At 47.2% G+C, this 17,427-nt stretch overlaps 1 protein-coding gene across 4 annotated transcripts; it reads right to left on the bottom strand.

Moving 5' to 3' along the window:
- Positions 1–762: 762 nt before the first annotated feature.
- LOC141937091 (alpha-enolase-like) lies at positions 763–9,822 on the bottom strand. 4 transcript variants are annotated; one of them, XM_074854492.1, is made up of 10 exons: positions 9,732–9,821; positions 8,320–8,415; positions 5,700–5,758; positions 4,764–4,833; positions 4,434–4,567; positions 4,101–4,320; positions 2,211–2,408; positions 1,753–1,955; positions 1,273–1,381; positions 763–829 (listed from the first exon to the last, which is right to left on the bottom strand). In XM_074854492.1, exons 1-9 carry the CDS (start codon positions 9,814–9,816, stop codon positions 1,301–1,303), a joined length of 1,146 nt encoding a protein of 381 aa, XP_074710593.1. In that variant the 5' UTR covers positions 9,817–9,821; the 3' UTR covers positions 763–829; positions 1,273–1,300. The 4 variants fall into 4 exon arrangements, with proteins under 4 accessions (XP_074710593.1, XP_074710594.1, XP_074710596.1 ...); XM_074854493.1 differs by lacking the exon at positions 5,700–5,758 and adding an exon at positions 6,045–6,103; XM_074854495.1 differs by having other exon boundaries at positions 767–829; positions 1,730–1,955; positions 9,732–9,822.
- Between the last annotated feature and the right edge of the window lie 7,605 nt (positions 9,823–17,427).

Raw genomic sequence — 17,427 nt, forward strand, 5'->3', positions numbered from 1 at the left:
CTAAGGTGCTCCTCTGCTTTAGCAACAAGATGATTTATCCTTTTCTTGCAAATAGATGGTTCGTTAAACACACACTTCTAGGTTTTAAAGTAAAACAGACATCACCCAAATCCTCCTGTACTACAGAACCTTGGTTCACTCCTAGAGCCAGGGATCATCTCGTACAATTAGACTCAAGTTTTGGGAAAAAGACAAAAAAAGGGAAAAAAGGATTTTGCAGTGACCAAATCAGCATCAACAGTACTGATAAGTAGTGTAACAGTACTGATAGTATTCGTAGCTGAGGGGTGAACTCACAAAGCTCTGACCAACCTGGGAAAAGAGCACTAAATCACCTGATCTACCTGGTACTGAAGATACTACAGAGTGACAAGCCAGTTCCCACCAAGCAACTTCAGTTACACACCTTTAACCACACTGGTCACTATGTCCCATCTGCCATAACTTGACCCAAACATTTTACACACTTGCCCAAGGGAACAGCATCTTGCAGACAGAAAGACAATGTCTGATGTCTAGTGTCAGAGGATGCTTTATATGAAGTTCCCCTTCAGCGTGTCCATTACAGACACTGCCCATCCGACTCATCCTTAACCCCACAGTCAGCTCTGCAAGCACAGCACCAGCCCAACAGCACTTCTGCCAGGGTCAGTTTATGTCCACCAGCGTGTTTCTGAGACGCAGAAGACCAAGCTGTGCCCCAAATACATTAGTGGAGCATCCATTTTACGTCAGGCTTAACCCTCAACCCTCTTCCCTGAGAATCTCACCTCAGCAGCTGGTTGTACTTGGCTAGACGCTCAGATCGGCAAGGGGCACCGGTTTTGATCTGAAATGGAAATCAGAAAGTTAGTAAGGAACTATAATAGATATAAGGCCACAGATGCCAACACAAGACTACCCTATTCTGTTGAGTAACAAGCAAAATCACAAGCTTTATTTCAGTATCAGATTCAAGGTATCTGTATACTCAAACAGGACAGGGCTTGGGAGCAAGTGTGTACATTTGCCAACAACTTCAGTAGCAGAAAATCCCAATACATCCACTGGAGTTGGCCAAGTTTTTTTAAATTATTGGTTAAAAGGTGAGTTTACGTAAGGTAACATGCTCCCTTCTCACACTCCTCTTAGACAAATCAGCTTCCTATATACAGAAAAAACAAACATGCATGCCTTAAGTCAGAGCAGAGCCTATCTAGTGTGCAGCATGGCTTCATCACCGTATTATCCCATCAAGCAAAAAGGGAAACTACAGCAGGTACAGATACCCACCTGGCCAGTGCAGAGACCAACTACCAGATCAGCAATGAAGGTGTCTTCTGTTTCTCCAGAGCGATGACTCACCATCACACCCCAGCCATTGGACTGGGTGAGCTTGCAGCTACAAGAGATGAACAGATAAGGCCCCAGACCATCCCTACTTGCTTAGCAGCCTTTGCTCGAGTGATCCTCGCTTTGGCAAGACAGACCTGCCCTTTGGTACACGTTAGGCTTTGGATCACATGACAATGCCGTGATAAAGAGCTGCTTTTACACACACTTCAACCCAGTGAAGTTGTTTGAGGTGCCTATATGACTTCAAGACCACAAACGTACAGGTTTACCTGTCAGTATCCTCTATTAGTTAACAACTGTTCTCCCTTCACAGATGCCCCATCAACAGATCCCTATTCCACTAGCTCTGGTCTGTACGTTCATGTCCCTCAATTGGGCAATCCCCCTCCATGACACGGCCAAGAGGGGAGAACTTACGCTTGCCAGAGACTCTGTCACAGAGCCAATCTGGTCGACCTTAAGGAGGAGGCAGTTGCAGGCTTTCTCCTCCACAGCCTTGGCAATCCGCTTTGGATTGGTCACAGTCAGATCATCACCCACCACCTGGATACCAACACTGCCAGTGAACTTCTTCCAGGCAGCCCAGTCGTCCTCGTCAAACGGGTCTTCGATGGACACCACTGTAGAGGGACACAAGGAGCAGTGTTGTATTTATCACAACGCCACCCTGAAAGGTCTTGTTTGAAAGCAGTGGTACTGAAGTGTTGCAGCCAAGTACTACCCACCGCAGAGAACATTCCTAAGCCTCCTAAAAGGCTAGCTGCTTGGTCTGCTCTTGATCCCTCTTGTAAGGGAGGCTGCATCCTAGCTCCTCCCTTCAGCAATCGACCCCTATTCACCATTACTACTGTGCTTCTTGTTGACGAACAACTTACCAGGGTAGTTCTTGACAAAGCCCTTGTACAGGTCAGCCAGATGATCAGGAGAAATATATCTGCTGGGATCATCAGGAGATTTGAAGTCCAGGTCATACTTTCCATCACGGTAGAACTCGGAGGCAGCCACATCCATGCCAATGACCACCTTCTCGGAGTAGGCAGCCTTGCTGATAGCAGTCTTCAGCAACTCCAGAGCTGAAACATGACAAAGTATTATTTCTGAGTTCCCAACAAACACCTTAACTCAAAAGCTAGTCATTTACCCACAACAGTATATTCACTTGCCAAAGAATCTCCATTACCCCCTAAGGAAAGCACAAAGGCCACAGAACAGGTTCTTAAAATCTCCCACTTCTGAACTGACTGGAACAAGACATTACTTTAATACTTCTTTTAGCTTGTTAATACCCTTGAGACACCATTATGGGATTCATAATCTCTTCAGGCAGGACTACATATCAGCCCAGAAAGCTTAATACTAGATACTACATCCTCTTTCAGCTTTATGCATGTGGGCAGGAAGCAGGGACTGCAGTTTAATCCCTTTTAGCTCCAGATCAGGTGCTGACCACAAAAGCATCTGAACACTGACAGGCAACGTGATACACAGCCTGCCTCTGCACAGGGCACCCTCTCTTTGCATCCCCCTGTTCTCCACTTGCACATTTACATGCAGAAGAGGGAACAGAACTACTCAGTTGGAGTCTATGGATACTACCCACTATTCTACCCTGTTTGTCAGAGTCCAAGCAACAAAATTCAGTACGGTCACGACCGGGAAGATTGTCCAATCACCCCTAACTCCAAGCCAGCAGCTGCGTCAGCCAGGCTATTTACAGTAGGAAGCTTAAATCAAGTGCTTTTGGGCAGGTTTTTGTGGGGTTTTCTTTGTTTGGGTTTTTTTTTTTCTTTAAAAAAGATGTTAATATAGTACAAACTACAAAAGCAGCTGCTGCCAGCAACACAAATTCCTTGGACACTAATAGTCATTCAAGGTCATCTTCACCGGTGTCTGCCAGGGTACACACCTAGCAAGAGCTGCACACAACTGTGGGATTTGGAAATGCCCCAATTTCTGGTGCTGGCTCAGTATCTTCAGTGACAGAAAAGGCAATGAAGTTCAGTGGCCACCTTCAACAATAATATAACAGCTTTAAAGTAACAAGCAACTTAAGAGTTCTAGTATTCTACTGAGCTCCATTTCTGCAAAAGAGGCAGAAAAACAGCTCTTGTACAGTTTTTGTAGAAACAGGTATTTCACTTTCCACAAGACAAACTGCTTCCGTCCCCCACAGGTTTCTGGACAGAACCGTTTGGCTGCGGAAGCAGCAAATGCCTCGACTTCCCAGGCAAGCCTCCATGCACTCCCACACATTACCAGGCATAGTTCAAACTATCTTCCTCCTTTGTCAGCAGAAAAACAACTCCACTAAGCTTTGACTACTGACTTCTGGGAAGCCTGCAATGCACAGACATTCCCACACCACTTTTCAACTGGAAGGGGGTATGAGGCACTGAAGTCAAAGCCATCCTGTCAAGCTGCATAAACTGATGCCCAAGGGAATAGCTCTGTGCTCCTACACTGGACCACACCAGTACAGCATCTTGGCAAGTTTGTCAAGGTGAGAAGCAAAGAAACAGCAGCAAGTCCTAAAACCTACTGATCCTGCTTCCCATTCTTACAGGACAGGTCTGGTCTTCAGACAGGACCAGGTTGGACAGGGCTTTGAGGAACCTGATCTAGTGGAAGGTGTCCCTGCCCGTGGCAGGGGGGTTGGGACTAGAGGATCTTTAAGGTCCCTTCTAACCCAAACCATTCTAGGATTCTCCGATTCTTTCTCTGGCTAACAGTTAAAGCTCCTCCTCCCACACCCAGCTCGTTCTTACCTTCTTTATTTTCCAGGATGTTGGGGGCAAAGCCACCCTCATCACCCACGTTGGTTGCATCCTTGCCATACTTCTTGATTACATTCTTCAGATTGTGATACACCTCTGCACCAATGCGCAATGCCTCCTTGAAACTGTCAGCACCCACTGGGAGGATCACGAACTCCTGCATAGCCAGCTTATTGCCAGCATGAGAGCCACCGTTGATCACATTGAAAGCCTTGGAGTAACCAAAAAGAAAAGTCAAGTTAGATTGTTTCAGGGTAAATTGGTAACTCGTCATTCTCTAGAAAACTTAAGACCACCAGATCAAGTCTTTAGCTAGAGACTTACAGGAACTGGAAGAATGACTTCTGCATTTCCAGCAAGGTCAGCAATGTGACGGTACAAGGGGACACCCTTCTCAGCAGCACCAGCTTTGCATACAGCCAGAGATACACCCAAGATGGCACTGGCACCAAATTTGGCTGAAACAGGAAGAAGAAATCATTTACAGAAATGTTATGTCTTCATCAAGAGATGGCAATACCAGCACCACGGTCTTGGTTATGGAAGTGCACAGCAGATGCCATGCACTGCCCATGGTTTCTGATAAGGTGAGCTAGAATTCTACAAGGCAGTCTTCATCTTTTCACGCCTCACTGCAACACAAAGTCCACTTACATTTGTTCTCCGTTCCATCCATTTCCAGCATCAGTTTGTCAATCTTCTCTTGATCCACAACGTTGACATTCTGCAGAGAGAAGCAAGCAAAGCGCTGCTTGACACCAAACCTGGCTCTACAAACTCACCTACCCACTGCATTTTTATTTCCCTGACAGGCACCAAGACTTGCTTAAGGGCCACTACCAACAGTTGAAGAGACTAGTTCTTGTCATTATCACACCACAGCACCTTCTGGTCCCTTCAAGCAGACCAAGGCTGACAGATAAGTTGGAAACATCAAAAGCTTGTTTTGTTCTTCTCATTCAGAGCTGCAAGACTATCGTGTCCCTTGACTCCCTGACATGGATCTGCCTGGCACAGGAGCACAAGCTCAAAGATGCCCAGCTTGCTCACAACATACACCTGTTTGTAACTTAGTATACCATGTTTGGAATTGTCACTAAGAATGTGCAATCAATCACTTCATGCATTACCACTTAGTTTTGCATTGTCCTTTCTAGCTAGGGCTTAGTGCCCACAAAGTGCACAGGAATCTCACACTCAAGCAGACTTGACTAAGATCCCCTCAGATTCCCTTCCAAATTAGCCAGCCTGGATAAAACCCAGTCCCAGTCCCTCCTGATCACTCAGCCACACTTTTAAGCACAAAGCAGCTTCTATCTGAACCGCGCACCATGGAGTTCCCAGGTGCTTAAGGATTTCTGCACACTACAACACTAGGCTGCTAGAGATCGTTCTGATTAAGTGTTAGATATGCAGTCATTCAGTAAAGCAATTGCTGTAGGCCCGTTTGTTCACATGCACTCCAATACACAGGCCAACACCCCCTCCACGTAATACAACTCCTGTAACTGCCTCTAGAGCGACAACCCATCAGTTAGGATACGCTGGACTGGCATTAGCTGATGTTAGCAGAAGACAGATTGCTCCTACCTTGCTAATCAGTGCAGGTGCAATTGTTTTATTGATGTGCTCAACAGCTTTTGAGACACCTGGAAGGAACAAGCAAATCAGACACTGGTCAACCACACTGGTTACGCAGGCATTAGTAGGTGATCTCAGTAACAATAATCTCAAGAATACCACCTCATGCTATTCAAACCCCAATCCAACCTGAGCTTACAGCCAAATCTGAACACTTAGAGGTCATCTTGACTGAATCGAAGTTGCATGAAGTAAGCATTGTCTAGGAATGCCTGCTGCAACGTTAGCTTGCAAGACCATGCACTGGAGAAACTCATGCAAGTGACAAGGTTCCACTAAAAGCACATCCATTACCTGTGTACACAATGCTGTCCCCAGGAACTCGTTAACATATTTAACAGCTCTGGATACACCTGACAGAAGTGAAATGGACAAGAGAATCAAGGAAGAGATGAGGACCCACAGCCAAAACCACAGGCAGTCATGCAAGAAAAAGAAAAGGACACAAATAGGTAAACAGACCTACAAGTCAGCCAGTCTCTGATACCGAGCAGCAGACTAGAAACAAAAGGGTTCGAAGGGTAGAGGAAACTCTGCAGCAGCCAGCAAGGCTGTGTTTGGTCCTTCCAACCAGGTTTCTGTACTATTGCAAGCACCATCGTGGACCCAAACTTCAAGTAGACAAATGACAGCATTTAGAAAAGGCGTTAGGATAGGCTACCCCTATCCATTCATAGAATGGATGAGTAAGGGGAAGGAAAAAGGTTTTCCCAGAAGTTAATCATGCAGCAGCTCAGGCATTTCACTATCTGCTCTTATTTTGTACTGTTGCTAAAGCATCACCCTAACACATTTTACACTTGATACAATGCCTCTGTACCTGGATGCAGGCACAGAAATTGATTGATCGTCTGCTCCTGGTTTCAGACAGGCAATAAAGCATGAACACAGCACCGCCCTTTTAGTCTATGTGGATACACCATTGCATAAACCAGCAGTTCCAGTACGAACTTGCTTCCTTCCCCTAAGCAGAGACCATTAGCCAGCTACCAATATTAGCCTAAGTAATACTGTCATCCCTGTGTAGTGTTTCAAGATTACCAGAGACCTAAGCGCTTCAGAACTGGTGAATGCTAATTAAGTGCGCCCTGAACCACATCAATTGCCTTTTAAATGGTCTAAGTCTGCAGATTTATATTACAAAAGACCTACCAGCTATCTACAACTCATCTCATCTGGTGATTAGTTTTTCATAACTCATGTTATTCCCCAGCTGACAAAATCCTTCAGCTGTGATAGCCTGTTGTAGCAGCTCAGGCTACTGTCCAGTTAAATGCCATGAAGAGCTGCCTGTAGGATCAGATTTAACAGGTCTAAGCACACACATATTTAGCACACTGAGGCAAGTACACATTTACTCTTCTCAAGGAAAAGTGCCCAAGGTAGACACCACAAGTTCTTCAGCTCTTTGGGATAGTCAGTCATCTACAAGTTTATTCTGTGTAGTAACAACCATGAATCTTCTCAAAGCTCTCCAAGTTCAATTCAGTAATTATTCACTAACTGCTCTTTCTTAATAGGCACAAAATACTTCAGCTTCCTTTTGCTGGACTGGCAGAAAAGTTTGAAGACAAGAAATTCTCTCTCCCAGCCAAAAGTTAGGTAGATTGCATATACTTGGAAGGCATCACCAATGCTTGTACAGCAGCAAGCTAAAAAGGAGTCCTGACTGTCCAAGCTCTCAGAGTAGTCGTAAGAACTATTAGGATGTTTATTAGGTAATGACATCTTGTACATGGCTATTCATTTTCTCCCACACTTGTTCCCAAGCCAGTCTGGTGACTGCTGTGTTTAATTTCCTTCCAGAACATACAATCAGTCCCCAGACAACTAAAACATTATGCCACTAGCACAGACTTCAGTATCCTGGATACCTGTAATGACAGACAAAATGTTAAGTGGCTTTAGCTATTACGCAGTCTGAAACAAAAGCATCTTCCACGATTACCAGCGTAAAGCTGCGTGTTAGCTGTAGTCAGCAGTCGGCATAAACCTCAGGTTCAGGATTTAACATGCTGGATTCTAAGGAGTCTATAGTGCCAGAGCAGATGCATTTAACAGTTCTTCAGAAGTTTGATCTACGAGGAGATCCTGTGACTAGCTGCAGTACCACCGAGCCTTCTGAAGCACGTAGTTTAGATGCTCTTACGACACACTACTAAAGCACTCTGTACTGACATGCACCAACAAGCTGGGTGACAGGAGTGGTGTAACAAAGGGTGTTTGGGCATACTGTACTAGCGACAGTATCACCCATCTGGCACGCCGGAGCTCCACGTACCCACCTACGGAAGCACAGGGATCTCCACGACAGAGCTGCACTGCTGGAGGCAGTCACTCTCCACACCATTCCATGGCAAGTCCAGCAGTCTGGGCTTTACCTCTGCCCCAGCCACACAGCCGATGTGTGGTGTGCACTGCTGTCATCTCACTGTTAATCTCCATGGCTTTTGCTTAATTGCCACATCTCGTACAGAACATGGACTCTCCTACATGTGTCCTCTGCTACAATCTGGCATAAACATATGCAGCAACACAGCCACTGTAATGCGCCAAAATTCCAGTTTACCTTTCCCCAGGTAGTGTGACTTGTCATTGTCACGAAGCTCCAGAGCTTCATAGATTCCAGCTGAGGCACCGCTGGGAACAGCGGCTCTGAACAGACCTGTTCACAACAGAAAAAGAACTGTCTTGGCACATTCAAGGCCACAAAATATTCTCCACCCATACATCATCCCAACCTGTCACATACTTCCACCCCTGAAGATGGGAGAGTTAGTCTCTAAACCACATCTCTGCTTACGTACACAGTGATGCTGAGAGCACTTTCTGCTCCTTCACAGCATCACCAAGTCATCAGTGTCTCCCTCACACTGATCAACAACAAGCTGACTCACTTAAGCACTTGAAATGCACAGTGGAAGAGTAAGTTCAGGAAGTCATCAATTTCCCTTCCAAAAAGGTGGCTTTATTCACTGAATCTACTTTTGAGCTCAGTCTGGCAGCCAAGCTCTTAAATGCTTCTAAGATAAGGCATAAAAGGGACAATTAAGAGGCCTATTTTGTTAATACAAGTTCTGAGCTCTTCCAACAACAGCACAGCCACCCAGACAGCCCATTCCTCCAGCCAAGGATGCTGAACTTTAAGCAAATCGGTACATTGGAGTCTGTTCTGCCTGTGGTTCAAGATGCCAGTCTCCAGTCTTTCCCTTATCCCACTACAGCAAAGAGCTTAGTAGGGGTAACCTCATTAAATGACTGCATTAATCTTCTGAGGCAGAAAGATCAGCTATTTAGTTAGTGTATTACAGCTATTGTGTTTGCTCATTCCACCAAACCACATTGGTATGTGTTTGCACAATGCCTTTGTCAGATCCTATCAGATGTGGGATGAACAACTAACAAACCAAGGGAAAGTCCTACAATAATTAAAAATATAAGATGTTATATGTGAAAACCCAATTAGACAAGTTTAGTCATGCCTGAGTACTTACACAGAGAAGAAACCATTACCCAAGATTCAGCTCTGTAGCAGACTTCCATTACACAAAGTGACTGCTAGACAAGTCACAAATTAAACTTCAAGTGCAGTCATACTGAAAACTAAGACTATTAGCAGTTGCTTAAGGACAGGAATGGAGACCTTGTTAACTCCAAGTCTACAAGTGCTATCTTGGGGCAAGAGGAAGAAGGCAGGTTTGGATTAACGCTTGCATAATCTAGTCTGTAAGCAGCAGCACTCTTCAGGAAGCCCTTTCACTGTCCAGGCCAATAACTTGAGCTCAGCAAATTCATCCCAGTAGAATGAGGTCTAGGTTTGTCCTCCAAGTCCCACAGCAAGCTCAGCAACATGTTACATGTATAGAGGAAAGAGTAAAGCACAAATCCACTGCTAGAACAGGACAGTTTGTATACTTTTGACCGCCTCTTCAGTTCTATCAGATGCAAGAAAGAAATAAACATCTACAGCTAAGGACTCACCTTTGTTGGTATAGAGGTCTACCTCAACAGTGGGATTCCCACGCGAGTCAAGGATTTCACGGTCATGGATCCTAAGAATGGACATCTTTAACACCTGAAAAGAAGAGTTTAGTATTAATGATAGACTGGTTTGGGTTCGAAGGGACCTTAAAGATCATCTAGTTCAACCCCCCTGCCAACATCTTTCACTAAACCAGGTTGCTCAAAGCTCCATCCAACCTGACTTCGAACTCTTCCAGGGAGAGGGCAGCTACCACTTCTCTGGGCAACCTGTTCCAGTGTCTCATCATCCTCATCATAAAAAAAATTCCTTATAGCCAAACTAAATCTACCCTCTGTTCAGTTTAGAACTTTCAGTCTCAACATGTTCATCAATATTATTCAAACACAGCTCTGTGCAATCAATCATTCTTTTTGTTGGGTTTTTTTTCCTTTTTTTTAAAAAAAACCAAACAACACACAAAAGGGCAACCCCCAGACCTCTCTTCCCTTGCCTGTCTCTCCTGAACAGTTTATAGCCATTGATGGCAGCACTCCAGTTGTGGGGTTCATCCCACCAAGTTTCAGTGACAGCAATTAGGTCACAGCTTTCCAGGTACGCAGGGGCTTCCACCTCCTCCTGTTTCATTACCCACACTGCATGCACTGGCGTGGAGACACTTGAGTTGGGCTACTGACCCTGTCAACTTTTTAGAACTAGCCTGAATTCCTTTTTGAAGCATTTCATAACTGTTTCCCTGTTGGCTCCTAATATATCAGCAGTCCCCGGTTCTTTTTTGTTACTCAAAACCCCATTTCTTCACTCCCTACTGAGTCTAGTTTCAAGCTCCCCTCATAAGTCTGGCCAGGTGAAGCCTATCAGCTCCCAAAAGACTCAGCTTCTCAAAGGCTGATCCTCAATCATAAAAGGCAAAATCCCAAGTACAGCACCAGCTAGGCAGCCAGGCAATCACCTGCTGAATTTCTCCTCCCTCCTAAATCCCTTCCTCTGACTGGGAGGATAGAGGAGACCACCACCTGGGCTCCTCAACCTTTTAACATTGCTCCAAGGGCCACAGTCTCTTTTGATGTTTCTATGTTACCTCATTGCAGTATCATTAGACCCCACACAATAGTAGAAGCAGATGGTAACTCCCAGGCTTCACCACACTTGGCAGCCTCTCAGTGAGGTCACAACTGCAAGCTTCTGTAGGGCACCAACTTCTCTAGAGAAATTGAATGGCAAATGGGTACTAATACCTTACATGCTTTTCTGGTGGCACTAGTTCTAATGGGGATGGGTGGTTGGATCAACTTTATACGGTTTGCTTTTCCTGGATCCTGTCTACTACCCACATGCTATTCATTCTTCAACCCCAGAGCATCGTGCCTGTTACACAGGAGCCTTTCAGGGGACCGGGGAAGGTTCTTCCACACCAAGTGGCAACCAGGGTCCAGCCTCCATCTCAAGAGTTACTTGCATCAGTTAGCTGCAGTCAAGCTCACCTTCTCCTTGCACAGCATTAAAGCAGTGCTGTCATTCAGCCCGGAACAGTGCACAAGACCATGTATCTTTCTCCTCCTCACACCTACATAGCTCAGTTCAGGGAGTTTTGCCCAGGGTTGCACTTGCAGCCATGACATCCACTGCTGCCTTTGTGTGCCAGAGGGACTTCCAGATACTGAAGGTCCATGCAACCTAAGGTCTGGACAGCTACTCCAGTCCTTGGGAGGACTGTCTGGGTGGTGACATCAGCATAGGTAAGCTGCAGTGCTTCTGTCTGGGTTTCAGCTACAGCCCTGCAGTTACAGCAGGTGGACACCATTTTCTTTCAGCAGGTCCCAGTCTCCTTACAGTTCTTAGCAAAAGAAGAGTCCACTAATAAAGCAGCAATTCTTTTGAAAGATGTCATCCTTCTAATTCCCTGGAAGCCTCAAGCTCCTGGGTAGGCTTGCACAGCCACCAGTTGAGTTGGGGTGACCATGCGGCTGCAGCCTAAGCCTGCAGGCGAGCATGGCCGGCCGCAGCCCAAGAGCTGCCAAACTGCTGATGTTGCTCCCAGACAACTCTCCCTGTTTCCACACCCTGGTTGTTGGTGCTTCCTCAGGGCTTCCAGCAGCTTGAACTGGCTTCAGGCACAGCTGGCACCACCCAACTTGCAGCTCTCCTGAAAACTGCTACCCAGTCCCTCTCCCACACAGCCCAAGGGTGCCAGGGGCACAGAAACCCCCTGAGACACCCTCCCCAGGGACTTCACAAGCCTCACACTCCCCTCAGCACACAGCAACTGCTGCTGTGAGCACCAGCTTGACCTTTTATCCTGTAGTAACACCTGCAATCATGAGAACAGTTCAAAAACACCACTCCATACTATTTCAACTGGAAAAACTTATTATACTTGGTGAGAGTTAGAGACATATGTTGAGAGGACAGAAATCTCAATCTCTTGAGAGATCTAAGAATATGTCACCTCACCACATAAGAGCAGCCAAGCAACCCTAACACAGGATATCTCTGCTATGAGTTAGAATTCTTTTTGATAAAGGACTAAAGTGCAACAGTTCTTGGCATGTACAGCAGCTGGTCAGAGCCAAATGTAACCTATCTTGAAATAGAAACAGACAGTCACAGCTCTAATTAAGAACTTGCATTAATAGTTACACCCTACCTTGAGTAGCTTTTCCTCCTAAAAGGAAAGTCACCACAAGCTTTTGAACACTTCCTTTTTTCCCCCCATTCTCACATTTTTTTTCTTAAGAAAACTTCAGTAAGGAATGCCTTATGTAAGCTCAGCTACATTTTAAAAATCAAGTCATACAGATGCTTGTAAGCCATCGATTGGCACCAAAGCCAGCTCAGCTGCAGAGCCAAAAGCTCAGCCTCAGAAGCAGAACTATCTGGAAGCTGACTTTTTGGCAAGCCAGTGTGGGTGGTAACCCTGTTTACAGAAATGGTCATGAATCTCTGTAGTTACTGCAAAGCCAAGAAAACCGGATCTCAGAAATACTGCTGCTTGTACACAGTGTGTGCACTGGGGAGGAGGGGGTTTAACTTCATAAACTCATTCTTCCTCCACAGCAAATTTTCCCTCCCTGTGTTAAAACCATGGGTAGCCACTTGGTTTATCCCCTTGGCTTTAAAGTGTCCTTTCCAGTTGTCCTGCCTCTAAGCAGCGTATCATATAAGGCAGCTCAAAGATTTTACTATATATTGCCTGCTTTACAGTAAGACCCGCACACTGACAGATGTGACTAACCTAGAAAGCAAGACAACTTAGTTCAAGCTCGTCTTCATGATGCCACTACTTAATCAGTAAATATGCAAGCTAGAAATAAATCCCCTCAACTCTCCAGTTATCAGTCCCATCCATGCTAACACTTACCTCTCTGCACTTGCACTGGGCAACGGCTAAGAGGAAGAAACCCCATTTATCTGGAAAGTGCCTTCAGAGCTGATTAGGCCTTACTTTCATTTTCAGAACCTGCTATGCCTTACTTTCATTTTCAGAACCATAGCTTTACAATAAAAGATTAGGTGCCTTGTGCTTTGAAAGCACAGCCAGCTCACAGGAAATCTTAGTGCAATGCAAGAACTGTTTATTCACCTTCACAAGGGGTGGCACTTCAGGAATACACACGCCAAGAGCTTCCACTGGGGATGCCTGCCAGGTTTGACATTGCTCGTGTCCTTGACAAATGACCTCTCCAGCAGTCCCTCTCTTTTCTTTAGGAGGAGGCATTTCACAGCACTGCACACCATTCCAGAAATTCCTCACACCTTTTTTTTTTTTTTTTTTGGCTGATTTTGCAAACCCCCTCATTTCTGTGTTCAAGAAACAGGCTTCCCACTGAGCTATTCCTGGGTAAAAATCTGATGCCATTTAGCTCATCACAAGCTGAGCATTACGCATTCTGCCTCAAACAGTTCCGTCAACTCATCTAGAAAGTGAGAGTCAGCCCATGCACAGGTCTAGCTCTGCAAATGCTAACTGAACACAAGAGCACTCATCAGTAGCACTGCCTGCTCCAGACCTTTGTACTTCGTGATGGAGCTAGCCAAACACACACAAATACGGAGCGGTATTTAATGCGTGCATTGCCTAAACCCCTTTTTTTCTGTCCTATGATCTGCTGGCAAGGTCACTGTCTCCCTTTAGGAGAGGAACCACACATACTAGCTTCTCTGGCCTTCCCAGGAGCACACATACTATTACCTACCTCAAGGCCAAGTTACAGCCAGTTCTGAGTACGAGCCTCACTAGCAGCTGAAGTCCAAGAAATCACCACTTAGTCCCTACCTAGTTCTGTCCTCTGCACAGGGAATGCAATACTCTAACACCAACGCAAACTACTCCAACTTAAAATCATTTCCCAAAGTTTTGTTTACAGCCAATTTGACTACCAAAAGCTAGAGTTGTGAGCTACTCTGCAGCCGCATTTCTCTTAGGTCGAGAGGATTAAGACTGAGCACTGCAAGGATCTGAATGGACATTAAAAAACAACAGTAACATTTGGCCAAAGAAAGAACTATCCTTGTTAGTGCCTTATTACAGAACTGCCATACAGTTATCAGTGGATGTCTTACATGAGACTTAAAGGCCCTGTAAAACTGCAAGTCTCACACCACCACCACTGAAAAAAGCTTATTGCTCATTAGACCTTTGACCTCACTGCATTAGATTCTAACACATCAATTCTACTGCTGAAGCATTCCTAAGAACTGGACAAATGTGGACCAACCAGGGCACTTCCCAATCCTATTCCCTTGTGTTCCACGTGGTATTAATTCACCTCCATGCTCTGCAACACGAGGCAAAGTGTTTTAAATAATGCCTGGCAGGGGATAAGTCACAGACATGTTGGACTACTTTCTCTCTCATTGCTTGGTAAGATGGAGGCCTGAAACTGCAATGCCTCGATCTGTGGGTTTGGATGACAAACTTCACTACTTCCTGCCAGGCTCAGAAAGTCATAGCCCTGCCCTGTGAGCCAACAGTCAAGTAACGGAACAGGAGAAAGACCAAAATCCTCTTCGGCAACACTGCACAAGGCAGGCTGGTTAAAACACAATTTTTATTTCAAACCTTAACATCTAGAAATGCCCATCAAGTTGCCAGGTGCCACTGCCCACAAGCACTGCCGTGAGATAACTAGTGCTTAATTAACCCTACTGGGAGATCTAAGGCACAGAGATTCGAGTGCTGACATCAAATATTTGAGATGCGAAGCTGAAGGACATCCGCTGCCACTAAGGAGGGGCAGGTCCAAATCACGACACGCAATCCGAGACCAACTGTTAATGATTAAGAGGTTAAACCCTGCGTTTGGCTGAAGCCTTGACCCACCACATCCCCCGGAAGATGTTACCCTCCCCCCCCACCCTGCTGCCCACCCTGAGGGGGCTGGGGCCTGCTCAGGACTCCCCCCGCCCCGCGCCTGGTGCGCTGTGTGGCGGGAAGCGCGACCACAGCTGCCAGCACCCCCTCAGGGACAGCCTAGGCCCGGCCTAACCGCCCCGGCAGGGCCGGCGCGGCCCCATCTCACGGAGGCCGCGGGGGCTTCGGAGCTGCTGCCCGAGGAGGGGAAAGCGGAGGCCGCGGCCCTGTTGGGACCTCTCGCCCCGTGCACAACTGCGAGGAGCTGAGGCCACGCACGGCCGAGAGGCCGAAGGGCCCCGCCGCAGCCGCACTCACCTCCGGCCCCGCAGCCCCGCTCCCCTCCACAGGGCCGCCGCTCTCCGCCTCGCCTCGCTCTCCGCCTCGCCTCCGACTGGGACCGAGCGCCTGCGCAGGCGCCAGGCTGTAGCCCACCCCATGAGATGAGCCACCGGCCTCCCGCCTCCCATTGGCTGGCCTGGCCCCTCACCGCCCTCCCATTGGCTACCGCCGCCTCGCACCAGAAGCAGGCTCGGGTGCGTGCGCTATGTGCGGGGACAGGGGGCGAAGCCGCCCCCCGCCCCCCCCCCCCGCCCCGGGCCCCCCGCGTGTGCGGAGGGAGGTGGCGGAGCGCGGGTGCGTGGGGAAGGGCAGCGCCTTGTGTGACAAACGGGTGACATCCATGGGGCTTTTCTGCGAGTTCCTTTGTGCGCGGACCCACACGTGGGGGTACATCGACCTCAGCGGACCCTGTGTACCCGCACACTTGTGGGGGGCGAGAGGAAGGATTGAACATGTTTGTTGTCACGAAAACTGGAAGTTGAGCGCTGATTTTGCAAAGGCTCAAGCATGAGGTTCAGCTTAGTGCCAAAATCCCGTCCCTGCTTGCTGGGAGGAAAGGCGCAGCCGTGGCTTCCCACGAGGTGGGTGTAGAAACAGCGGCTAAACCGGCACGAGAGCAAGGCTGGGAAGAGAGGGGGGTTTATTAGCTCTAGGAAAGGGTTAATTGCAAATACAATAAAGTTTTACTTTGATTTTGAAGTGAATAACTGTTACGCTTGCTGGGGTGGAGAAGAAGCGCTTATGCGGTCGGTTATGACACCTCAGACACCAGTGTGGCAACAGGAACAAAAATTTTTTTCAAGTGCTTTGCCTGGATCTGCACAAGGGCATCTGACACCCCAACACAGCTTGACGACTACGTTGTGACCAAAAAATAATGGAGCAGAGCAGAGCTCAACACCAGGCCACAGAATTAAAGACTTAGACAGAATGGAGTGACTCATGCTCCTGAAAAGCTCCAATCCCTCCATGGATGTTGAAAAAAACATCAAATTATTCATTGATAATTATTTAGTCTGCTGCACTATGGTGAAGTACCAACCATGCACCACCGAGTGAACCGGGTGCTTTGGGATCCGCAAAGCCTCCATCCCTGGAAAGTAATACTCAACTTTCTATGGACTCAGCGGTAACCACGTGTCACGGTGTTTAAGAAGAACATGACCTCTCACATGAGTTGTTCCCAGCTGCAGCACCGTGGAGGGATCCTGTTCCTTCCTGGACTTATTTATCCTCACTCCCCCATAGCTGCTCCCTGCAGCCAGCTTGGCAAGGCTCCGCTCCATCTCCTCTGTGCTGGAGCGTTGGACCGTGGGGTGTGTGGTGCTGGGAGGGGGGCATGACCCCGTCCCCCTCAGCCCTGATTGCCACCGTTCCTCCAAGCTCTCCCCGGTGGAATGGCTGCCAGGGAATGTACTGCTTTGGTTGTGTTAGAGAAGTTGCAGTTGTAACACAGGGTCTTTGTGGGTTTATTATGGAGAATAGGTGTGCCCACGCTTCCCATAAACCTGTTTTTCTTCCAGGATTTTTTAACTGAGGGATAGTCACACGTGCACTGCAGAAGGGTGTCTGCAATGAGGAGAATCCCATTGTAAGGTCAAAATATTTGAACAAGGCCATAGGCTGACCTGGGAAAAGCATGGTCTTGTCCCTTCTCACCTTCCCATGCCCTTAGTCTTCATTCCTGGACTTGATTGCTCCTGATCAAGGCACAGCACCATTCCCAGCCGTGAGAGTGTGAAGCCCCGAGCAGGGACTGGCGCTTTGTCTTGCTGGGACACTGCAGAGCCCAGACCCACCCATGTAATCCCATGGGGATTCCCAATTCCTCAGCTTTTGCTTCTTCCCATTTCACCTCACACTACGTAGCCTGTGTTCAGACTGATGGGGGCCTGGCTCTGCAGTATTTCAAGTATATAACATCAAAGCTGTGAAGTTCCCCAAGCCTCGAGCAGGGTCTAGGGGCTCCAGGGGTCTGACAGTGCCCAGTTCATCCTGAC

The sequence above is a fragment of the Strix uralensis genome, chromosome 37 (assembly GCF_047716275.1).
Source record: "Strix uralensis isolate ZFMK-TIS-50842 chromosome 37, bStrUra1, whole genome shotgun sequence".
NCBI classification, from domain to species: Eukaryota; Metazoa; Chordata; class Aves; order Strigiformes; family Strigidae; genus Strix; species Strix uralensis.

Excerpts from the sequence above, each read along its gene's own strand:
- LOC141937091 (XM_074854495.1), bottom strand. The coding sequence starts at position 9,816 with ATGTCCATTCTTAGGATCCATGACCGTGAAATCCTTGACTCGCGTGGG. Across the intron at positions 8,416-9,731 it reads AGACCTCTATACCAACAAAG|GTCTGTTCAGAGCCGCTGTT; the intron begins GTGAGTCCTTAG and ends TGTTGTGAACAG. Across the intron at positions 1,956-2,210 it reads CTTTGTCAAGAACTACCCTG|TGGTGTCCATCGAAGACCCG; the intron begins GTAAGTTGTTCG and ends GTCCCTCTACAG.